A 25,853-nucleotide genomic window follows, 5' to 3' on the forward strand; every position below is an offset into this window, starting at 1 on the left:
CACCGAAAGAATGGAAGACAAAATGAATCATTTTTGCTGGAATAAAGGAAGTGATGTTTTTCTTAGCACAGTACAATCTTAATGCTATTGAGTTACACTTTTGTTCTTGGGGGAAAGGAAAGGGAAAGTTTTTCTTCCCATTTTTATTATTTGTTGTTATTGTGTGCTTTCAAGTTGTTTTCAACCAATGGTTAACCTATCATAGGGTTTTCCTGGCAAGAATGGTTCAGAAAAGGTTTGCCATTGGGTGCCTATGAGAGAATGCAACTTGGCCAAGGTCCCCCTGTGGGTTTTATGGCTGAGTGGGGATTTGTTCTCCAAAGTTGTACTCCAATGCCCAAACCTCTAAACCACATTAACTTCCTTTTTAATCATGCATTCATTAAATTTCTATGGAGGAAATTACAACTAACTTGTTACACTCTGAGCATCCCTTATCCAAAATGCTTGGGACCAGAAGGATTTTAGGTTTAGACTTTCTTTGATATTTGGTATACCTGTATTTGTATATTTTATTTATTTCCAGTATTTATACCCCGCCCTTCTTACCCGAAGGGACTCACATTATGCACTTTATGGGCATAAAGTTTAATATACAACATATACACTAGCCTGAAGATAATTTTATATACAATATTTTAATAATATTATAAATTAACTAGCTGTGCCCGGCCACGCATTGCTGTGGCGACGTATGGTGGTATGGGAAATAAAGTATTATCTGCTTAGAACTGGATTATATGAGGCCCCTTCTACACAGTTGTATAAAATGCACTCTGAAGTGGATTATATGGCAGTGTGGACTCAAGATAATCCAGTTCAAAGCAGATAATATAAGATTATAAATGGGTAATATAGCTGTGCGGAAGGGCCTTGAGTCTACACTGCTATATAATCCAGTTCAAATCAGATAATCTGTATTTTATAGGCAGTGTAGAAGAGGCCTAAGTGAGGCCTAACTCTGCCTGTCCCCTGGGCTGAGTGGGTTGCTAGGAGACCAAGTGGGCGGAGCTTAGCCTTCTAACTGGCAGCAATTGGATAAAAACAATTATTCCTCTCCCTCTAATTAGGACTTTATTTTTCTTTTCTTTTTGTTGTATGAACGTAGAGGAATGGATGAGGGATTGTGCTGCCAAGTTTAGTGTTTCTGGGATATGTAGTTTTGTTGTTTTGTCCTAGGCCGAAATTTCATTACCCTTTTATATTATAAATTAATGTTAGATGACTTTAAAAGCATCAAAAAAAATCCTCAACCATTAAAAGGTGAAGGTATTACCATCTCAGCAATCTATGTGGACAATTTCAGATTTTTGGAATATTTCAGATTTTAGAATTCCGGAAAAGGGATATTCAATCTGTATGTGTAAAAGTTATTTCCAAGGTCTATCTTTAGGGCCCTTCTACACAGCCCTATATCCCAGAATATCAAGGTAGAAAATCCCACAATGTCTGCTTTGAACTGGGTTTGAGGGAGAAGTACTTCAGTGAACAGACTGCAAGGTGTGAAATCCTTGGGGGGAGCACTCATAAGGAGAATAGACCTTATGATGTGTGTGTGTGTACACCCATAAGGATGCACTCATGTGCATTCCCGTTGATGGTTTAAATCCCAGTCAGTCATGACCAGCAATTTTCATGTCAATGGCAAAATGAATCCACTTTGGGCTTTAAAGTCCCTATCCAAGTTACAGAATCTATTCTGGACATAGGGTTCAGCACCTTCATGCAGTCAGCCACTGTCGCCTGTGCGCTAGTCAAATATTTCCTCTCCTTGAAGCAAAAGAAAAGAAAATAGTGCCTGCTGCATCCTATTTCATTCAGGTTGATTTGAACACATCGTTCACTGAACCTGAAAACAACAGATCAGCTTACAAGGCAGTGGAGAGGTAGCTTTGAGGATTCAACAGGGATAGTGAGCAAATTAGAAGACCCATTTAGCACTGCTGTCTGAGACACTTGCTTCCCTGCCACCAACACCCATTTTACACAGCAGTGCTGAGGCACAGCTAGATTTAAAGACACAGGTCTGCCGTCACTATCCCTATCATGGAGGGTTCTCCAGGTGTCATTGGACTTCATCTCCTATCACCACTACTGGCTAAGGGTTCTGGGAATTAAAGTCCCACAAGACCCAAAGGACCATAAGTTCCTCATACTTAATACATCATTTGCCCCTTGGTTTTCTACTAGGAATCAAGGTAGTATACCTGGTTGGCCTTGAAAAGAGAACAGAGAACTTTCCCTTTCCTCCTTCTCTCAACTACAGCTGCAGAATTCCCTAAGCCAGCAGGGCACTTGGAGAAATCTGGAAAGCAAAGTCCAAACAAGAAATGTTCCAAAGCTCTGTCTGAAAGGCTTGCCAAGAATATAGGTAGGGCAGAGGAGCAGATATCGTGAGGCCTGTACAGATAGCCAGATGAACACAGAGGAGGTCAAGAGTAGGGATATCAAAGCACATCCTAAACAGCCTCACCTTCCTTCCCTACACATGGACTTGGGGGACATTTTTTTTCCTTTAAAAAGCTGATTGTTTCTCCAGAAAATAAGCAATGCAGTGTAGTGCATGGTGTGTATGTGTGTGAGAGAGGGGGGGTGGGAGAAATTGAGAAAGATGAGCTTTGTTCTCCTGCCGGGCAAAATGCCTGCAATACCAGCATGGGGTCTGGTTTCCCATACCTCTTGGCCTGGGATTCAACATACAGATATACACACCAACCAGCATGTTATCCATCAAGCAAGACAAGAATAATTCTGATGGTGGAAAACAGAGGAGGCTGGAGGCTGTTGTGATGTAGTACAAGGGTTGAATGAAAAAGAATGCCTACCCCTTTGTAACTCCTCAACAGATGGCAGTACTGATATGCGGCAGGTACTGGCTTGTTCAGTAGATTCTCCTCTACAGTTAGTTCCATTTGGCGGGAAGCCTTAGCATTGAACGGTTGTGTTGTTAAAGTGTGAAGTATGGAACCCTGCGCAGACAGTCAGTCAATGTGACTTAAGCAACATGCAGTCATTGAATTATTAACAGCAGAAGGTATCACCCCAAAGGAGATTCAACAGAGAATGCCAGCTGTTTATGGTGACTGTGTTGATGTGAGTACTGTGTGTTGTTGGGCGAGTAAGTTTAAAGATGTTGAGATGGGAACATCTGACTTGCGTGACAAACAAAGAGTTGGACGTCCTTGTGACAGCAACCACCAAATTTCACAAGCAAAAGGTTGAAAGATTGATTCAGGATGATCATCGTATCACTCAGAGAGAAATTTCAAGCATAATCGGCATTTCATAAGAATGTGTGGGTCACATTATTGCTTTGTTTGGCTATCGGAAGATCTGTGCACGATGGGTACTGTGAGACGCTGGTTGCGGAAACAGAGTGTCGACTTCTTCCGTGATGGCTTCAGAAAACATATTCATTGTTGGCAGAAATGTATCCAATTGTCTGGTGATTATGTCGAAAAGTGAATAGTGGTAGTTAAAGAGCACATTCTAAGTATTATTTCTGCATTTGATTTATTAAAATACTAGCTGTGCCCGGCCACGCGTTGCTGTGGCTAGGACTTAATATATCTTTCCTTTTTGTTGTATGAACGTAGAGGCATGGATGAGAGGTTGTGCTGTCGATTTTCAAGGTTGTGGGGCATTTAGTTTAGTTGTTTTGTCCGGTGCCGTGATTCCATTACCCTTTTATATATATAGATTCCCATCCAAACCCAAGTAACGAAGGTGGAGGCATTACTTTTCATTCAACCCTCGTAGCAGCAACACAAGTGACTTCTCATCTCTCCTCTTCTTCAATTTAATAGGAGCCGAGAAGGCACCTAAATAATGAAATCTAATAGAGCTGTTAACAATCAAAACATAAAGGTCTCTTTGGTGGGACCAGCATCTGCCAATGGGATATTATACAGACTTTGAAGTTACATAGAGCTCTCTTTCAGATAGAACAGAAAGACTGCCAATAGAAAGTGCAAAGCGATTTGTTGAGACAACTATTTTGAGCTTTCTGCCAGAAACTACTCCCGTCAAAAACTACTTAGCATTTTAAAAGCATGCCTGTCAGATGATTAAAGATCTGTCTGGTCTTCAGCCAATGAACTAAGTGATTTCAGCTTATATCATTTACATATTGAGAGATCTCAATGGAAGAGTTTTTGAAGGATGCTGAAAGGTGACAGTTCCACTTCACTATAAACACTTGAACTTGTAAAGCCAAGATTTGGGTGATTTTGAATGTTGCATGAAGGGTGCTCCAAGTGTTCTTATAACGTGCCAATCAGCACAGACAAGGTCAGATTTTACTTCTTTTCAGATTATTTTTAAAAATAATTATTTTCCTTTCTCTATAAGAGTTCTCCAGGCAACTATTGAGCAAACATTACATTTTAAAGCTCTTTTAAAAAAGAGGGGAAGTCATAGGGAGGAGGGAGCAAGCTTGTTTTCGGCCACCCTGGAGACTAGGATGTGGAAGAATGGCTTCAAACTGCAGGAAAGGAGATTTCACCTGAACATTAGGAAGAACTTTCTCACTGTTCAGCTGTTCACTCTGCCCCAGAGTGTGGTGGAGGCTCCTTCTTTGGAGGCTTTTATAAGCAGAGGCTGGATAGAGATCTGTTGGGGTGCTTTGAATGTGATTTTCCTGCTTCTTGGCAGGGGATTGGACTGGATGGTCAACAGGGTTTCTTCCAACTCTATGATTCTATGATTACCATCCACTGTTCGGAAAGATATATTCTTGAAAAGAGAAAGGAATAATCAAGGGGAAAACAAACACAATCCAGTCATCTCTGACCTATGGCAACCCTATCAAAGAGTTTTCTTGGAAAGATCTGTTTGCCATTGCTTTCCTCTGAGGTTGGGAGAATGTGCTATGAGCTCTTTCAATTCCCCTTTCTGCTTTACTCTCCTGTCCATAATGCAAATTTCTATGTTTTACTCTAGAGAGATCTGATATGATTTTATCAAGTGTAGCCATGTCTCTTGTTGCCCTCAACACTGGTGAAAAGACAGGTAATTATCAGCACTTGAAAAATCTGTCTTTATTTGTACACATACATGCAATGTGTGTTTCTATATGAAAACAGCTGGTGCGCAGCTAACTATGCATTGGGCTACAACATCACCAGACAGCATGACATGCTGGTTGAGACTTGAAATGCGAGACTTGCATAAATATGTCAGAAGGAAAATTATGCACAGAACATTGGATATGCGTGAATGGTTGTCTCTGAGTTGAAAATTGCACATGGGATGTGTGAGATATTCATGTATATTCCCCATGGCTCATGTGTATTCAAAGACTGTACATATTCAAAATTTTGCTGGCTGTGGGTCAAAGTTTGCTGTTGTTGTTAACTGCTGACAAATTAACTGACTTCAACTTATGGTGGCCCTCATGAATGAGACCTCCAAATCACCCTATCATCAACCAGCTTCTTAAATCTGATAAAATACATATTTCTGACTAAGGGATAGGGAATGTGGATCAACTCCAGTTCCTACCAGCCCTACCCAGCACAGATAGTTGTAGAGGATGATGGAGTTTTAGGTTCACCATCACCAGAGAGCCACATACCTGCCATTTCTGGGCTACTTAATATTAAATGCTTATTAAATGCCTATGACCGGCAGATTAAGTACAGAAGGATAACATAGGAGTATGTGCTATGTATTTTTAGAGTCCTCTCTTGCACAGGGATCCTATATACAAACATTTTCCAACCCATTTGGGGAACAGCACTGGAGCCTCATGCCAATAGGGTGGCACACCTGTTTTGAGATTTAGTCTGAACTTTAAAAGGATCTCTCCAAGGTACTAAATGACTATGGCATATTGGTGGCTTCACTACAGTCAAAACTAAAATCTGGATCAGACTCAATCCCCTTGCTGATTTGGAAGCCAGCTTCTGCTGCCACAGCTTCCAGCATTTTTCTGACGGACAAGAGCTCACCTACAGTGTGAGGTAGACGCTTCTTGTTTATCAACAGGTTCTACCTCAGAGTAGCTGGATTCAGTATTGGGAATGTATCTGGAGAGAGAGAAATATTCACACAGAGGTGAAAGCACTGGGAAGGGAATTCCCATATAAACAGCTGTGCGTTTCATAACCCCATTACTTCCCTAGACTGGCTGCTTTTTCTCCTGCTGTTCATCAACCTTGGCCTGTCACAATGAATCAAAGAATCAATTTACATCCCAACTCTCTCTATGCCTGGAATCATTTATGAGATGTCGTGGGGACCCCTGGGGCAAGAACTGCAGTAACAAATGGGCCCCCTTTCTCTCCATTTATACCTTATAATCCCTTACTGGATTCTGCTCCATTCCCAGAGCTGGAAATGGGAAGGGTGTTTGGTAGAGTGGGGAAAAGACCTCCAAAGCCTGCATTTCACCCACTGAAGCAGGGAAATAGCTTATCTGATCTGAACACTCTGCCTTCAACATTGGGCAGTCAGATGAGAGGCAGCTCAAAAGCAAGATGAGATTATGACCACCCTTGTTATTTGACATCTCTTTGTAACAGATATGTGTTGCTTCTGCATAAAAAAACAGGTCAATCAATACTGTTTGGTGTTTCATCCATGAATTTGCCTGTCCATGGGGGTTGAAATCATGAATACTGTAAGGCAGAGCGGAGCTGTAGAGGGGGGCATGGGCCTCCCCTTTCCCACTGTTTTCTAAGCTAGTCATACCTTTTGGTATGGTGAAGGAAGATATTCTGTCACCAACACTGAAATAAGATCGAAGTACCCATCAGATTTACTTTTGTACATGAAACGTGTGTACACTTGTGTGCGCATACCATTTTGTCTTTTGCCTCAAGCAGCAAAATATATTAAGCAGTCTCTGTGCAAGCTGGTGTTTATTGAATTACCCTGCAGAGTATGCCTGTCCTGTTTGGCACAAGTCTGCCCATGCGAAGCAGGTGGACATAACACTGAATGAAACATGCAGAATCATCACGGGATGCCTTAAACCTACACCTGTTGATAAACTCTACAAGTTAGCTGGCATTGCCCCTCCTGACGTGCGACGGGAAGTTGCTGCTAACGGTGAGAGAAAAAAGGTCGAACATTGTGAAAGCCACCCACTGCATGGCTATCAGCCTCCTCCCACCACTCAAATCAAGGAAGGGCTTCATGAGAACCACCACTCCTCTTGATGTTCCTCCAGCAACAGCAAGGATGTCCCTCTGGGCAGCTAAACCTGGCAATTCTAACTGGATGGCCCCCCAAGAGGGTCTTCCTCCAGGGGCAAACCAGGAATGGGCAACTTGGAAGTCCCTGAACAGACTCAGAAGTGGAGTGGGCAGATCAAAAGACAACTTGGCAAGGTGGCACTACCTGGAGGAATCCTCCACCTTGTGTGACTGTGGAGCTGAACAAACAACTCAGCATATGTATGCTTGCCCACAATGCCCTGCCTCATGTACGGAGGAGGAGTTGTTTAAAGCTACAGACAATGCGGTTGCTGTTGCCCGCTTTTGGTCCAAAACTATTTAGTTGCTTGTGATTTCTTTTCTTTTTTATTTTATTTCCATTATTTGAAATGTATTTGCTGTACCAATGCTTTTGACACGAAATAAATAAAATTGAATTACCATGAAGTAATTTCACTTTTTGGCAAGTTCTTTGAAAGAACTGGGAAATGAAAAATCACCCCTGAATCAAGGGGGGAAATGAATAAATATTGATAGACAAGAGAGGGCAATGGCAGAAGAGGGATACACTGAGGGGGGTTGATAGGCAGCCTAACCTCCCCTGGCTGCTGCTTCTGTGCTGTTATCCTGTGCTGGTTGGATTTTCAGCTTCACCCTTATATACAGTAGAGTCTCACTTATCCAGCACTCGCTTATCCAACGTTCTGGATTATCCAATGCATTTTTGTAGTCAATGTTTTCAATACATCGTGATATTTTGGTGCTAAATTCGTAAATACAGTAATTACTACATAGCATTACTGTGTAGTGAACTACTTTTTCTGTCAAATTTGTTGTATAACATGATGTTTTGGTGCTTAATTTGTAAAATCATAACCTAATTTGATGTTTAATAGGCTTTTCCTTAATGCCTCCTTATTATCCAACATATTTGCTAATCCAACATTCTGTCGGCCCATTTATTTTGGATAAATGAGACTCTACTGTACTTATTTATACACTACTGTCAAACCCATGCTACTGTTATGTTTTCTATAGCACCTAAAATATGACTAAATCTAATTAATCATTTTCAGCTAGTGGAGTAATATCAGTCAATACTCAACATCGTCTTGTGTGATGTACAATGGCACAACCAGGGAAAATCAGTCCCAAGTTTGTCTAGTTGCTACCCTGAATCCAGCTTTTGTCAATGATTGGAGGAGCTGTCCATGGTACTGAAACACTATGGAAAAAGGTTTCAGCATTTTGAAGAGCTCCTTTAATGTCTGGGTGTCAGACAAGAGCTTTTAGTTTGTTGTCCCATCAATATGGGAACCACCAGTTGCCATTATCCAGGACCTCCTTGTGCAACACTTTTCTCCTAGACTGCAATGTCAGCCAAGGGGCATCCAGGTCCAGCTTTGCTCCTTTCATCCAAACAGGAGAGCTCCCTTGTGCCATGTTCCGACTTGCAGCTACCAACTTCCCTAGACCTTTACGTTAAGTAGCTTGGCAGAGCTTTATGCTTCACCAGCACCAGATTGGACCTCTACTGAAGTCACAGCAATAAGAACAGAAGTAATACATTACTATTCACATACTTTGTTTGATTTATGGCCTCCAAGTCACCCTCTCTTCAAGAGCCCTGCCCAGGTCTTGTGAACTCAAAGCTATGGCTTCCTTGACTGAGTGTATCCACGTGCTGTCATTTCTCTCTTTCCTACTGCCATCTACCTTACCAAACACCAATGCTAGTGGAGTTGAAATAATTGATAGCAGAGGTAGGGGACTTCAGCTCCTAGAATATCTGGCCATTGGCTAAAGTAAGTGAGACTGCTGGGAGTCAAAATTCAAAACACTTGGAGACCCTGAGTTTGAAAACATTGATCTAATTCTGTGTTCAGTAATGAGGGCAAGAAGAATCTATGCACAGTGGTGAAAAAACCACATATTTCGATGCATGAAGACTGGCTGATAAACATACCTGAATTATCTGAGATAAAAAATGATGATGTTGATCAAGGATAAATCCTTGACTAAATTGAAGAAAGACTGGGATCTATTAATTACTTTTTTACAGCAAAGAAGGGGAATAATCTGATATTATTTGTTTTTGGATCTAGAAAGTGTGATATTAAAAGTAGAAGGATAAAGTGATATTTAAAGGGAGTAACAAGTAGGAAGTTAAACTCATCAGGCAATCTTTTACACTAGTTTTAGTAGATAACTATTTATAATGCATAGGATATCTATCTGTCTATATATCTATCTATATTGAGGGATGGGATTCAACAACCCTCTGACCACTCAAAACAGCTCCACTGGATGATTCCTTGCGGACGCGATGTCAGTCACAATGGAATATTGCTTTGCAGCCTCAATTGCCATGGAATATGCCCTTAAGTAGAACCATATCTGTGTTTGATCTGATTCTCTGCCAGTTGTACACCACATGCACTCTAGTCTCCATTTCACATAAGTCTACTTATATCCTACAATAAGTACTATTGAACATTCCTTAAATTATTCCCCATGCAACTTTCCTATAATCCATTTTTGTCTTCCTTTCAAAATATACAATAGCTGGCTTCCTTTTGTTTATAAATTCTTCATTATTTTTGCATCAGACAGCTTGGTCATTTGTATATATTCTAATAACTTTTCCAGTCTCTCTTAGATAGCTCTCTTTCACCCTTCCAGTATTTTGCTGTTATCAGCTGCTACAAAGCTGTACTGGCAAATCTCCCCGACTTATTCCCTCTCTAAATAGTCCCAAAAGGCACATTACTGGATTTCTTTCTTAACCTTGTTGATGCGCATGTTATTTATCTCCTTTACAACACTATTCCAAAAATTTTGTACTATTAAGCAGGTCTACCCAACATGGAAAAATGTGCCTTTCTGTTGCTTACATCTTCCAGCATCCTACTCCATGAGTTTTATTCATTTTGGCAAATAACTCTGGAGTTACATAGCTTCTATAAAACATGCTATACATGTTCGCTCTTATAGACCCTGCTATTGAGAATTTAAATCCTCATTTCCAAAGATACATAGGTTGTATGTTGTTGTAGATAAGGATGTGCTAGAAATTGTAGTTTTCCATCTCAAGCTTGGCTGATGGGAATGAGAGAAAGGACCTTCCTTCTCGGCGGCTCTGGAACTCCCTTTTTCACAGGGAAGTCAGAATGGCCCCCTCCCTGCTGTCCTTCCAGTGGCAGGCTAAAACCTTTTTATTCTGTCAGGCTTTTAAAGATGAACGTGTTTAAGATCTAGTCAGGGGGTGATGTGTTTTTAACTTTGAATATTTTTTTAGTGCTGTTTGTGTTTAATTCTGTTTGTATATTTGTATATTTTAAATGATTTTCTGGCAAGCCGCTTTGAGTGCCCTTTGGGGGAAATAAAGAGGGGTATACATAATATTAATAATAATAATAATAATAATAATAATAATAATAATAATAATAATAATAATGGTTTGGATCATTGATGTTGCCATCCCAGGTGACAGTCGCATTGACGAAAAACAACAGAAAAAACTCAGCCGCTATCAGGACCTCAAGACTGAACTTCAAAGACTCTAGCAGAAACCAGTGCAGGTGGTCCCGGTGGTGATTGGCACATTGGGTGCCGTGCCAAAAGATCTCAGCCGGCATTTGGAAACAATAGACATGACAAAATTACAATCTGCTAACTGCAAAAGGCCACCCTACTGGGATCTGTGCGCATCATCCAAAAATACATCATACAGTCCTAGACACTTGGGAAGTGTTCGACTTGTGATTTTGTGACACGAAATCCAGCATATCTATCTTGTTTGCTGTGTCATAATAATAATAATAATAATAATAATAATTATTATTATTATTATTATTATTATTATTATTTTCCTGCATTCTTAATTTAGCATTTTTGTCTTGTTTTGTAGGTTTGTATTTTTGTTGTGGTATGTGTGAATACAAATTATTATTTTTAAGTAATGAGGGCTATTTGGGCAGCCCTTGCAGGAAGTGAACTGGAAGAATGAAGACCTACCTGGCTGCATCAAGGCTCCTTAAATTGCCTTGTCCCAGAATCTGTGTGGGTTGAAGGAGAGTTGCCTTCAACCTATGTTGAATCCATGATTTCTGCATTGAGGTGGCATTGCAGGCTGTGTGGTGTTGTTTGGGGTGTGGAGGGATGGAAGTGTTGTTCTGTGGTGTGTACTGAGGAAGGCATTTAATTTTGTTGTGCAGTAGCACAATGACAGTAAAGCTATTCTATTCTATTCTATTCAATGGAGAAGCAAACAATGAAGGATTTGCAGGGGCAGTGAAAAAGAGTCCTCATGGACAAAAAGTTAAACATGAGCCAATATTGTCATGAGGCGGCTTAAAAAGAAGAGAAGGCTAAGAGGAGACATGATAGCCATGTACAAATATGTGAGGGGAAGTCATAGGGAGGAGGGAGCAAGCTTGTTTTCTGCTGCCCTGCAGACTAGGACACGGAGCAATGGCTTCAAACTACAGGAAAGGAGATTCCACCTGAACATCAGGAAGAACTTCCTCACTGTGAGGGCTGTTCGGCAGTGGAACTCTCTCCCCCAGACTGTGGTGGAGGCTCCTTCTTTGGAAGCTTTTAAACAGAGGCTGGATGGCCATCTGTCAGGGGTGCTTTGAATGCGATTTCCTGCTTCTTCTTGGCAGGGAGGTTGGACTGGATGGCCCATGAGGTCTCTTCCAACTCTACTAAATCTATGATTCTATTGATGCAGGCCAAAATCCCATTTGAGTCGCCCTCCTTCTGGGTCATTTGGCTGTGTGGAAGGGCCCATAGAGACACAGGTGGGAAAGAGGGAGGGGAGGCTGGGCAGAGCCAGACCTCTAAAGGTGGGCAGAAAGGAAGGGAGACACAAGTGGCAAAATGGGTGGGTGCTTGAGTATTGGCTCTGATCTGGCCAGAGAATGCCAAGCTGGCGGTGGGGAGGGGAGCGGGCATGATCCCCTCCCTCTCTGAAGTCATCCATATTTATCAAGCGCTGAATACCCCTCCCTCCCTCCTTCCTCCCCTCCTTCCCTTCTGCCTCTGGCGAGCAAAGCAAAGCAAAGCCAGACCAGACGGCAAGAGAAGGGCGCATTGCTCAGCAGCAGGGACAGCTCCCCGGTCCCTTTCTCCCCCTTTCCTGGGTGGGGGATCCGCCAAATCAAGGGGAGGCATGCCCCCCGGGGGTTGAATGGGGGGCGTCGCACGCCTGGCAGCGCCACCCTCCTCCTCCTCCTCCTCCTCCCTGCCCGGGGCGATGCCAGGGAGGGGGGCCCGGGAGGGCAAGCCGTTGGGCCCCCCACCTGCCTGCCGGACCCCCATGAGCTGAGCCTGCTTCTCCCCGTGGGTCCCGCCGCCCCCTCCCCCGGTCGGCCGCCATGGGATGTAACATGTGTGTGGTGGAGAAACCCGAAGAACAATATCGGGTCATGCTGCAGGTAAGGAAGGGGGCAGAATTGGTAAGGGGGTTAGAAAACCCCCTCACCCAATGGGCAGAGAATGGGGCGAAGGAATAAAGCAGGGGCTTGAGCGTGGAGGGGTTTGCCTGGCGGAAGGGTTTGAATCTAAGGGGGAGAGGCTGAAGATGGGGGTGAAATCTAAGTGGGGATGGTGGTGGGGAAGGGGTTTCTCTGATTCGAAATTGGGGTGAGCTCCTGCCATAGGGTCGCTTGGGGACAAGGAAGAGCTTACTGGGAGTTAGCAGCAATCCCCTCACTGGGGTGACTGGGAGGGGAGTGGGTCTCTGGAAAGGGATATTTGGGGGCGCCACAAAGAAGAAAAGAGTATAACAAGGAGGAGGAAGGGGGACACAGGGCCGTAGCCAGAAAAACATTTCGGGGAGGGTTTTGAAAATTTCGGGGGGGGGGGTTGAACCCCTAGACCACCCCCTGCAGCTACAGACCTGTCAAAATCTGCTTGAGATAGTGCCTGGAGGGACTCTTAATTTTTTGCATCTCATTGACTTAGCATGGGGATTTGGTTAACCAGTTAAAATTCATGAGTAAACCAGGGTTTTTTTTTTAAACTGAAAAATTTCGGGGGGGGGGGGGTTGAACCCCTAACCCCCCCCCCCCCCCCCCCCGCTACAGGCCTGGCTCTTGTAGAACGAGGATGCGATTGGGAATCATGAGGTTTATAATTATTATTATTAGAATTAGAATTACTTTATAACTGGGAAAAACACCGTTTGCTTTTTGTTTTCCTGTAGAGGAGGGGGTGTGAGATGTGGGGAGGGGATTGGGTGGCACTTGGGGGGGGGGGGGTCGATGCTGCGATGGGGGAGGGAGCAGGTATCTGGTGAGGGAGGTTGCTTAGCAACTGGCCTCCCCCCCCCCCCCCCCCAATTCGATATAATGCTTATAAGGGTGTAGTTTGGGACTGAGCAACTCCAGTGGGGGGCAAACAGTCTGGCACATTAAGCAGGTATTCTTCCCCTTGCATCCATCCATTGAACACCAGTTCCCCTCTCAATTCATCTCCTCACTCCTTCTGTGCTTTTTTTTTTCACCCTTCTCATTCATTGCCTCCTTCCCTGCCTATCAGGTGCCTATCTCTTTAACACCGCTCCCTCCCACCCAAATCTTTTTGTCTCCATCTCCCACCAGTCTATTCTTCAGCCATTCTTTCCTCTTTCTCCTCCAATTCTATTTCCCGCCCATTCATTGGGGGGTCTTTCCACCCCATTTTCCCAGCCCACATCACAGGTACAAAGGCACCAACCCCACCAGGCAAAAGCTGCCAGTGACTAAAACAAATGTCAAAAAGAGCAGAGGAGAGGTTATTGTCAAGCAGGTACAACAATTGTCGTTGAATTGCAATTGCGTATAGTTGTGGAATACTAGTGTTTTGAGTCTCCTCTCACAGAATTCTATATATAGGAGATGTATGTGTGGTCAACTGTGCAATATTACCCTATTTCGTCAATTCTCTCTAAATAATGGGTTGCGTCTTCAAATCACAGATGTTTTTCTTACATAAAAATAATACGTTTTCTATTGGTGGTACTGAAATTAGCATGCGCCTTGCAATCAATGGCATCTTAGAATCGAAGAAATACGGCATATATTTCTGTGAGCCATCCAAGCCTGCATGACTGTATATATGAGTCCCCTTGGAACATAAATAAAGTTATTTATTTATATATATGCAGAGGCATTGGGGGTATTTGTTCAAATGTACATTGCACGGATTGCTCTGATGCACGCTTGTGTAGTCTTATATGATCTTGTGACTACAATGAAGCACTGTCCCTTTTCTTTTGTTTTGCAGTAATGAGTATTTCTAAGGACATTCCTTTATCCTTATGCTCAAGAGATGCTCATAGCATCTCCACACACCAATGTGCCTTTCCTCACCAAACACTAAACTCATATTTGCATACCAGGATCATATACACCTCCTTTGCTTGAACTCTGTGACCAAGGGTTTTGCAAAGAGGCGCTTGTTGCACTGACCGTGGATTTGGCAGTGGCCTCTCTTAGGTTGGCCTTCCAAGTTTCTCCTCCTTTTGTGCCATGTCAAAGCACTGCCTCCTTTCTCCTCTGCCAATCTTTTGTATTTTGCCTGGGTATTTACAAGAAGCTGCCTTGAGGGGGTCCTTTTGTAAGCTCATTCCAGTTGCTAATAGTGGAAACCCGATTTCTCGCTAATAAAGCAGGATGTTTCGGCCAATTGTCTCCTTATAAATGGATTATTTTACAGAGAGGGACCAAGAGTAATGTCTAGTAAGTGGGTGTTATGAATGAAGCGTGTAGCTGTATGTAATATGAGACTCAGATTCCTCTGGGTCCTTTCTACCTTTGTTTCTTATAACAAAGTCCCTCTCATTATGGGAGGAACAAGGAAAGCCTGTGGGTAGCTAGGTGAGATAAGCGAAAGGGATTTGGCTATAAACTCATTATTTCTTCCTATCCAGAGGTTCTACTTATCAAGGTGCATTTCATCTTGTGTGGGGTGAGAAGGCATGAAATACCATACCTTTGCTTTCCCCCGCCCTATCTTTTGGTTAGAGTGGAAAAGGACAAGTGACCATAAATGTGTATAAAAATGGTTTATGTTGTCCTGGCTGCATGCCTTCATGTCTCTTCCAACTCTGGTGGTTGCAAGGATCATGCATGTGATTTTCTTCATGAGATTTCTTTGGAGGTGACTTCTGCTATTGCTTTCCTTTGAAGCTGAGAAAGTATGACTTGCCCAAGATTATCCAGTGAATTTTCATACTCAAACAGGGAATTGGACTCTGGTTTCTCATAGTCCTAGCCCAACAACCAACCACTATATACTGTTTAAATGGATGAGGAAAGACGTTTTAATTCTTCTAGGCTAACAATAGGTTTTAATCCATTTGCTAGCTCCTGACTAGGGTAGACTGACTGATTCAGTAGGATTCACACAAATACCAACTACGATAAAGGTAAAGGTTTCCCCTGATGTTAAGTCCAGTCGTGTCCAACTCTGGGGGTTGGTGCTCATCTCCATTTCTAAGCCAAAGAGCCGGCGTTGTCCGTAGACACCTCCAAGGTCATGTGGCTTTGAACCTGCGACCTTTTGGTCCGCAAGTTCAGCAGCTCAGCGTTTTAACACACTGTGCCACCGGAGGCCCCACCAACTACTATGGTATTTGGCAAAGTGGACTCAGCAGTTGGATTAAGGTCATAATGGAACCCGCAGTGGTGCAGCGTATTAAAACGTTGAGCTACTGAACTTGCGGACCGAAAGGTCTCAGGTTAAAATCTGGGGAGTGGGGTCAGCTCCTGCTGCTAGTCCCAGGTTCTGCCAACCTAGCAGTTCAAAAACATGCAAATGTAAGTAGATCAATAGGTACATCTCTGTAGAGAAGGTAACGGTGCTCTATGCAGTCATGCCAACCACATGACCTTGAAGGTGTCTACGGACAATGCTGGCTCTTTGGCTTAGAAATGGAGATGAGCACCAACCCCCAGAGTCAGACACAACTGGACTTCATGTTGGGGAAAACCTTTACCTTTACATAATGGTTAAGAATAATTAATATCTTAATTTTTTGGAACTGGGTCTCCAATATTTTTTTAAAAAATCTATAATCACAAACAGTTATAGGAAGCTCCCATGATTGCATTATGCCAGTCTTATTCAATATCCAGTGCTTAGATCAAAATCAGAAATGTTATCAGTACAACAAACTCACATGTGTGTATCATTAAGTAAATCTCTCTGAGTCCCAACTGGCTTTATTTATCAGTTTGTTTGCCTATGCCTTTGAAAGCTCAAAAAACCAAGAGACAAAAGTACAAATATATTGACTGGATAAATTTCTAATTCATTAATCAGGCACATCATAAAAAGTTGAAGGGGACATCTTTGTTTTCTCTCCTGGCTGTGACAAATGTCCAGAGACAACAAGTAACACGTTTAATTAAAACCCAAGTAACAAGTTCTGAAATACAATATTGATATTAAATTGTGAATTAATAATAGCCTGATCTTAAGGGCTGCTTTCCTCATTATTATTTCAATGGTGCCACTTTGCCTGTAGGAGCAGATGTCATACTAGATGGCACAGTTTCTCACAGACACATTATTTATCATGCACACATTAAAAAACACTGAGTTATCACCAATTAACATGTTCAAGGATATCCCTAACAACTCAGCTGTGAAACATTGGTGTTATGAAGAATTTGTAATTTGAGGTGGCACACATCGGTTCTTATTACTTGCTCCCTACAGTGTGTGCCTAGGTGATGTTATATCATTGCTTTATCTTTTGAATTTTTTTAAAAAAATGCAACAAATATTTGAGATTCATTATCTATACTTTGTGAGCATTGTGTTTGTTGAAGGACCAACAGAAAGCTTAGACAACTTACCCAGGGAATAGATGAATCTGAAACCCAGCATTTTCTCAGACAAGTAATGCTCAGAGGTGGTTTGGCCAGTTGAGCACCTGGAGTTCATTACTAATCCCCCATCCAAGGACTAACCAGAGCTGACTCTGCTTAGCATCCAAGGTCAGATAGGATCTGGTGCCTTAAGGGATTTTAAGCCTCTGGGAGGAAGCTGCTACTCATTTTGGAGCCTGGAGATGGAAATCATTCCTAGAACATGCATAGCCTGTTTACTTACAAAGTATAAAATAGGCACAGAGCTACCTTGTTTTCCCAAAAATAAGACCCAGCCTGAAAATAAGCCCTAGCATGATTTTTCAAGATTTTTTAGGATGCTCAAAATATAAGCCCTACTTCAAATAGTAAGCCCTAGTTACAGTTCATTAAAAGTCAATTTAAATAGTGTCCAGGCTGCTATACTTAGACTCTAATGAATCTTTTGTAACAAAAATTCGTAAAAGACTCTTATTTTCAAGTAAACAGGGTAGTTACTAAGGTTTGGTCTCACCTGGACGTATTTTTCATCTAATGGCTGAGTGGAACTTGGCTGATACAGCTGGCCAATCATAGACCAAATGCTAGAGACTGAGCCATCATACTGCCTGGGTTTTTTAAAAATGAAGTTGGTTCACACATTTAGTCAATGAAGTAATCAAGCACTGATGGAAAATCAAGGAACAGAAAAAGGCCATCTTGTTTTGATGAAATCCTATTTTTTGAATCACATCCTCTTTTATGCATTCAAGAGATCAGCGGAACAACAGTGGGTTAAACTGTTGTGCTTGGCAGGACTAATGACCTGAAGGTTGCTGGTTCGAATCCAACCCGGGGAGAGCGCGGATGAGCTCCCTCTATCAGCTCCAGCTTCATGTGGAGACATGAGAGAAGCCTCCCACAAGGATGGTAAAAACATCAAAACATCCGGGCGTCCCCTGGGCAACATCCTTGCAGACGGCCAATTCTCTCACACCAAAAGTGACTTGCAGTTTCTTAAGTCACTCCTGACACACACACACACACACACACACAAACCTCTTCCCAAGCGAGATGACTAGTAAAACCCTATATAAGCAACTGTATGTGTGTAGTGGGTAGGCTGATGATTAAATGCAGTGCAGTGGCGCTCTTTAGTCCAAAGACCACCTGATGCACATCATGTAAATCTTTAAACTATATTAAAAGAAGACACTCTTTTCACATTTCCCAGATCCAGACACCTTTCATACTACCCAACTGTAGCACTTTCAACTGCCAGAGCTCTGCTGTAAGGAACCCAAGATTTGTAGTTTCAACCTGTGAGCTCTAGAAAGTCACCAAACTACAAATCTTGGGTTTCTGTAGAATGCAGCCACTGCAGTTAAAGTGGTGTCAAATTACCATATTTGCATGATGTGGAAGTGGTGTAAGTTTTACTAATTCACTTACATTCCCAAGGGTCCGTGTTATTCTGTTGCAGCAAAAAGAAAAAGAAATTTGAAAAGAAAAAAGAGAGAGAGAAAAAACAACTCAGAATCCCGAGAGACCTTAAGATAAAATGGGTTGCAGCCTACAAAAGCTTTGCAGTCTACAAAAACTTATGGTAATTTTGGAGGTCCTATGTAGTTCTTTGGGGTTTTTTCTACTTAAGAATTCCTCACTACAAGATTTGATGATAGCTACCAACTTAATTTTTATTGCTGTCCTTGGAAAGTGGCTATTAACTGTGACAGCTAAATGCTCTGATCAGTGACTGAATACAAAAAAAACAACAAGTCAGGTTGGAGTTTGTTGGGTTCAAATCTGTCCCTGTAAACCAGGGGTGGGAGCTCCGTGGTCCTTCAGATGTTGTTGGACCACAACACCCATAAGCCCTAGCAAAGACAATTAATGGTGAGGAATGCTGAGAGTTACAGTTCAACAACATCTGGGGAACCACATGAATCCCACATCTGGTGGCTGGAAAGGACAGTTGGAACCTAATGGTTTTTGGCTGATAAGTTCTGAAGTTTAAACCATGACTAGTTCCTGTGTCCAAACTGACAATTGCCACTCATCCCAAGTATGTTTTTCTAGCTGCCTAATGAGAGAAAGCACTTGACAAAATGAGCAGGAGCAGAATATACCAGAAACTGGGAAAACAAATTGTGGTTTATTTGATCATCAGTAGGACAATTCATAAAGCTACAAGGCATGATTCACATAAATCATGGCTTCACATGACACATCTGCACATATTTCTGAATGATAAGATACGGGGGAGGGACACAAGTGAAGGATATTGCCTTGATATTTGCCTAAGGGCCCTTCCACACAGCCATATAACCCAGAATATCAAGGCAGAATAACTCACAATATCTGCTTTGAACTGGGTTATCTGAGTCCACACTGCTATATATCCCAGTTCAAAGCAGATATTGTGGAATTTTATTCAGCTATGTGGAAAGAGCTTAAGTTTCCCAAAGGTATAACACTCTAGATCAGTAGTTCCCAACCTTTGGTCCTCCAGGTGCTTTGGATTTTAACTTCCAGAAATCCCAGCCATCTTACCAGCTTTTGGGAATTGTGGAAGCTGAAGTCAAAACTACCGGGAGGACCAAAGGCTGGGAACTACTGGTCTAAATGCTGTTTGAGGCAGAATGCTAGACTTGATGAATCTTTGTTCTGATCTAGCAAAACAATTTTTATATTCCTTATTTTGTTTTTGCAATATTCCTTATTTTATTGTCAAAGGCTTTCATGGCCAGAATCACTGGAGTGTTCTGTGGTTTCCGGGCTATATGGCCGTGTTCTAGCAACATTTTCTCCTTACATTTCACCTGCATCTGTGGCTGGCATCTTCAGAAGATCGGATGGTGATAAATCAAGTGGAGCATATAAATCTGGAGAATGTCCAGGATAGGAGAAATAACCAATGTCTATTAACCAAGTGTGAAGGATGCAATCCCCCAGACAGCAAACAATCAAGGGCTAGTGAACACCACCCAGACAAAGGATGCCTCTAGATCAGGGGTCCTCAAACTTTTTAAGCTGAGGGCCGGTCCACAATCCTTCAGAATGTTGAGGGGCCGGATTATCATTTGGAAAAAAAAAAAATTCCGATGCACACTGCACATATCTTATTTGTAGTGCAAAAACAACAACAAGAAGAACAATGAAAGAACAATACATTATTTAAAAATAAAAACAATTTTAACCAACATACATTTATCAGGATTTCAATGGGAAGTGTGGTCCTGCTTCTGGTCAATGAGATAGTCAAGTTAATTAGGGTTGTTGTTGTTGTTGTTGTTGTTGTGTGCCTTCAAGTCATTTCAGACTTTGGGCGAGCCTAAGTCTAAAATTTATTTATTTATTATTTATTTATTTACTGCATTTATTTACTACATTTGTATCATACCCTTCTCACCCCAAAGGGGACTCAGAGTGGCTTACAAATTATATGTACATACAATATATTATATTATTAGCATAGCACAATATTAGCATTATATATTACTATATTGAACTATACCACTATACTGTAATATTATTAGTAATATTATATGTAATATAGAATATATAGTTAATATTATTATATGGTATTATTATTAGTGTTATATTGTATTACATTATAATATTATCAATATTATATGTATATACAATATATTATATTATAAAACTGAGGGCGGGGGCCAGGTAAATGACCTCGGAGGGCCGCATCCGGCCCCCGGGCCTTAGTTTGGGGACCTCTGCTCTAGATAATAAACCCTCTAAGGCTTGGCTACTTCTAGGCAGATCTCCTCACTATTGACTATAAAATCTACTCAGTTGCCCACATGCTAGTGGATGGATGCCACTCAAATACTTGCAGGTAATTGCTTCCTTCACACTTGGTTAACAGACATTGGTTCTATCTCCCACTCTTGATGCTCCACAGGTATATATACTCCACTTGCCTTACCACCATCAGATCCTCTGAAAATGCCAGCCACAGATGTAGGTGAAACATCAGGAGAACATGCTCCTAGAACACAGCCATACAGTCCGGAAACCACACAACACTCACTCCTTATTTTATTTTTGTTTTCGTAATGATGAGGGCTTATATCAGTACATCCCCATGGTCCTGGCTTCACTTGGACAGATTCTAAGTCTCTGTGAAGGGGAAAGGGTATATGTGTTTCTGAAATTTTGCAGCTAGATGGAAGAACATTTGAGTACTTGTGGGTTGTGGCATAGCATATCTTGGTCTAAGCACAGTATTTAAAGTGTTTGCAAATGCAACAAAACGACTATTCAAAGTTGTTGCAAAAGAGCTAATGATGGAGGCATGTTGGTTCTCTAATATGTACAGATGGATGCACACACACACACACACAAACACACACTCAAGCCAGACACTAACATAGCTACAAAAATATATCAGCTATTCAGTATAAAAGGTCACATATCCGTTCAATGCTAGACACAAAGACAGACTGACTAATTATAGAATAACTCCTTTTTATATCCTACATGAACTGATAGCTCTGTTAACTGGTGACATTAAGGAAACCCATCCTGCATGGCTCATATCATAACATTTGCAGGTACACTGAGGCAATATTTCAGATGCTTTTTGGATACGCTTTGCCTTATAGGTCCAGACAGCAGCATGTTATAAACTCACACCACCACACACATACAAGCACAGTAGGCAAATGTTATCATATATGTCTACAAAGTCGCAGCTCTCATGACTAGCAACATTTAACAGCTCTTATTTGTGCTCAGGATTATATTTCTGCCCACCTTTCACACTGCACAATTTTAACACTTCAGCTACCAAAGCTCTTCCTTATGGACCTCAGTGATTTGTAGCTTCAGTCAGTGAGCAATAGCCATAAGCACAATTAACACACAAATAAACATCTGAGCACATATCCGAAAGGCACCTGATCTTGGAAACTAATGAGGGTCAGCCCTGGTTAATACTGGGATGGAGACGACCAAGGTGCTGTAGGCTATGTTACAAAGGAAAGAGCACTTCTGAGTATTTCTTGCTTGAAAAATCTTATGATTTCCTTAGGATTTTCACACACCCCACTGTCTGTCCACCCATCGGTCTCCCTGCTGCAGTGGGACTGGGCTGTGCATTCTAACACCAGTTTCTGGCCAGAGTTTCGTACAGAAAAGGGAGGGAGGCAGAGCTTTCACTGAGGAAAGGGTAGAATAATAGCTCACAGAAAAGATCTTCAGGCAGTTCATTGAATCAGGATGTATACTGGGGGGCGTGGAGAGTTGGCTGGGGGAGGCACTTTGGGACAGATGAAGAAAAGAAACACACAAAGGAAAGCTGTGGGGATCCATCTGCTGAAGGCCTGGGGCTGGATCTCATTCCAGACCTGCTTGCAAGAATGTGATTAGCATTTGTTATAAATTCCTACAGGGCCTTCTCAAGGCAGAGAACAGCCTCCTCAGACCCACCCACAGCTCTTCCCTAAACCACCAGTCGAGGGGGTTACCTGCCAGACTCATTTCTCTAAGGGCCCGTCCACACAGCTATATAACCCAGAATATCAAGGCAGACAATCAAACAATATCTGCTTTGAATTGGCTTATCTGAGTCCACATTGCCATATATTTCAGTTCAAAGCAGAAAATTTGTAGAAAGGCTAACACTGCACCTCCTCTGATACCACTCCCTGGTACATATACCTATCCCTGCCCTAATCCTTTTTTGTTTTTCCACCCATCTCCCAGCAATCCCAACCTTGCCTCTGGTGCATTTTACTCTGCCCCCCCTAGTGATCTTACCCTTAGTTCAAATGTGCAGCCCATCTCCTATCCTACTTGTTCCCCTTCAAAATGAGAACAAATGAATGATACCCTAGATGTGGAGGAGAAGAAGTGGGGAGGAGATCTGCCTTGTGTTTGATCCCCTTTCCCCATATTTTCCTCTTGCCCAGCTGCAGATGCCTGTATCAATCACTCTAGTTTCCATGGCAACTGCAGCTGCAATGATGGGGGGAACGAGAGAGGGGGAGGAGAGGGAGACGGAGAGAGAGAGATGCACACAATGCTGTTGCGCAAAAAGGCAACACAAGACACCGACTCACTCCGCATAGGGGATGGGGGTGCTTGGTACAATGACGCGCCCGCAGGTGCGTCAACCCATGACGCATAACAAAGCAGTTTGTGGGATAGTTCCCCCCAATAACATGATACTCACAGCATGTTGAATGTGTGTGTGCTTGCGCCAAACAGAAATGGTGTGCATAATAAGGGGTGTGCCGTGGTGGGCTTTCCACAAGACAAAATGGGCCCTGCTCCAGCATTTAGGAAAATTGGATGATGAAAAATAAGAACGGAAGCTGTTTCAGACACCAGGTATTCCACCTAAGTGAATGTATCTCCCACACCACCGAAAGAAGCTCCAATTTGCAACAAGGGCACAATAAAATAAGGATGAAACCAATCTTTAAACAAGGGGAATCGAAATATTTCATGGTCTTTATGAACTGGGCTTGCGGAGACACAGGCATAAGCCAAAGGGAATGGCAACAACACTAGTAGAGCTGACATGTGTTGTATCCCATCCCACCTTGTTCTTTTGTTGTGACACTATGTTATATGACAGACAGAAATATTTCCTAGGCTTCAATTAATATCGCTGCAACTGCTTGATTTCTTCTTGTGTTGATTCTATTTAAAGGTATAGAAATCCACCCGCAGGAAAAAGAAAGAAAGAAGCAACAAATAGAGTATGCAAGAGTATATGTAATCAAATATATTCACACCAGGGATTTCCCTAGTTCATGCTACAGATATTCCCTGGGCCGCATAATCGGTTTCCCTGAACGAATAATCATTTATTCTCTCTGGTTTCTAACTTGCTTATGTGTTCAGTGGGTGAGGTTAAAAAAAGGATCAAAACACCTAAAAAAAACCAAGGGTTCTAGGCTCACTTTCCAGTGATACTCCAAACGATGACAAGAGTAGGGGCAAATTTCTTTACATGGGCAGTGTTGAGGGACACAACCGAACTACGAATGGCCCAAGAGAGCAAGGACAGGCATCAAAAGTACTCTGACCTTCTTTACCTGCCTATTAATGGAGATTGCTTCCTTTGGGAGATAATAATAATCTTCTGACAAGGTCTGATGCCCTCCATGTATAAACAAGCCCCTTATCTAATTTTACTTCCTCCACTGTTGTGGATTTTTTTTTAAAAAAAGAAATCTGATTAATTAGCCTGGAACAATATCTCTTGAACTCCCATGGGGAAATTCAAATTTGAAGGGAAGGAGTGGTGATATCACTTTCTACCCCGGGACACAGAAGTACTTAAAAGTTTTGAGAAATAAACATTTTTATTGTTAAATAGTGTAGAGAGGAGGTGCAACCTATTCAAAGATGCAGTGTTGTTCTTGGAAATTTCCAGGAGGCAATGTACCATTCATTAAGGCCAGAAAAAAAAGTGATCTTGAGAATTCAGTATGGTCACAAAAACAATTTTGGGAGAGGCATGCTGGATTTTGCCAACCTCTGATATACACTATATACAATCCAAAAGACTGTGGATCATTTCAAAAGTGGGCAACCTGAAGTTCTGGAGATGTTTTTGCACACCCACTTCTCATAAGATCAGCATGGCCAGAGATCAGAAGGATGGGAGTTGGAATCTAAAAAACATCTGGACTGCCACCTGAAACCTCGGAAAAACACTGGCAGTCAGTACAGACTATGTTATGAATAACTTTTCAATAACTTTGTTATTGAAAAGTTATTTATAACAATTATACCGAGGTTGGTGGAAAATAATCTGACTCGGCCACTGCTGACTTCCAACTCTACTATTCTATGATTCTATGACTTCCATGCCATAGGGGAAGTGACTCTCCTTCAAGTTTCAGTCTCTGTGTTTCCATCTGAGATTTGAAAGATTCAAAGCCTTGGATAACTTGCTTAAAGTCAGACTAGAAGCTGGAACAGACTCAATGCCCAGCTGACATGGCAGCTGCCACTAGTTGTATCCTCTATTCTTATGAGTTCATATACGGTGACCCTTCTCCTCTATCTGACTTTTACTGACCCACTGATGGACTATGTATGTCTGTCAAGTTTAGTTAGTAAGCCAGATTTAAGAGCTTGAATAGGTAGGAGAGAGATGGCCTGATGTAGCTAGGAGATGACTCAGGGGGTGCACTGTTGAATTAATGTAGTTTGACATCACTTTAACGGTTATGGCACAATGCTTTGGAATTAAGGGAACAGTAGTTTTACAGGTTTTTAACCTCTGCCAGAGTGCTGTGCCTCAATAAACTACAGCTCCCATGATTCCATAGCACTGAACCATGGCAGCTAAAGTGCTATCAAACTGCATTTATTTTTCAGTGCAGATGTAATCAGAGCGAGAGAGAGATTTAAAATATATTAAATAACTGTTATATTATGCTGGGCCCCTAGTGGTGGCGCAGTGTGTTAAAGCGCTGAGCTGCTGAACTTGCAGACCGAAAAGTCCCAGGTTCAAATCCTGGGAGCAGAATGAGCACCCGCTGTTAGCCCCAGCTCCTGCCAACCTAGCAGTTCAAAAACATGCCAATGTGAGTAGATCAATAGGTACTGCTCCGTCGGGAAGGTAAGGGCGCTCCATGCAGTCATGCCAGCCACATGACCTTGGAGGTGTCTACGGACAATGCCGGCTCTTCAGCTTAGAAATGGAGATGAGCACCAACCCCCAGAGTTGGTCACGACTGGACTTAACGTCAGGGGAAAACTTTTACCTTTACCTATATTATGCTGAAATTCTCTTAATAAAGTAATCTTTTGTATGATATACTTTTTGACACCAAAATACTTTAAATTAGATAGCATTCAGCTAGTA

General features: G+C 42.1%; 1 protein-coding gene across 3 annotated transcripts in view; it reads left to right on the top strand.

The window, feature by feature from the left end:
• The first annotated feature begins 12,196 nt into the window (after positions 1-12,196).
• Positions 12,197-25,853, top strand: part of pdzd4 (PDZ domain containing 4) — a 39,395-nt gene continuing 25,738 nt past the window's right edge. The window contains exon 1 of one of the 3 annotated variants that reach the window (XM_062974063.1): positions 12,197-12,601. In XM_062974063.1, the coding sequence (XP_062830133.1) occupies positions 12,542-12,601 (60 nt within the window). In that variant the 5' untranslated portion in view covers positions 12,197-12,541. The remainder of the gene's footprint in view (positions 12,602-25,853) is intronic. The other 2 variants (XM_062974062.1, XM_062974061.1) reach the window with 2 other exon arrangements.

This window comes from Anolis carolinensis, chromosome 2, assembly GCF_035594765.1.
Source record: "Anolis carolinensis isolate JA03-04 chromosome 2, rAnoCar3.1.pri, whole genome shotgun sequence".
In the NCBI taxonomy this organism is placed as follows: Eukaryota; Metazoa; Chordata; class Lepidosauria; order Squamata; family Dactyloidae; genus Anolis; species Anolis carolinensis.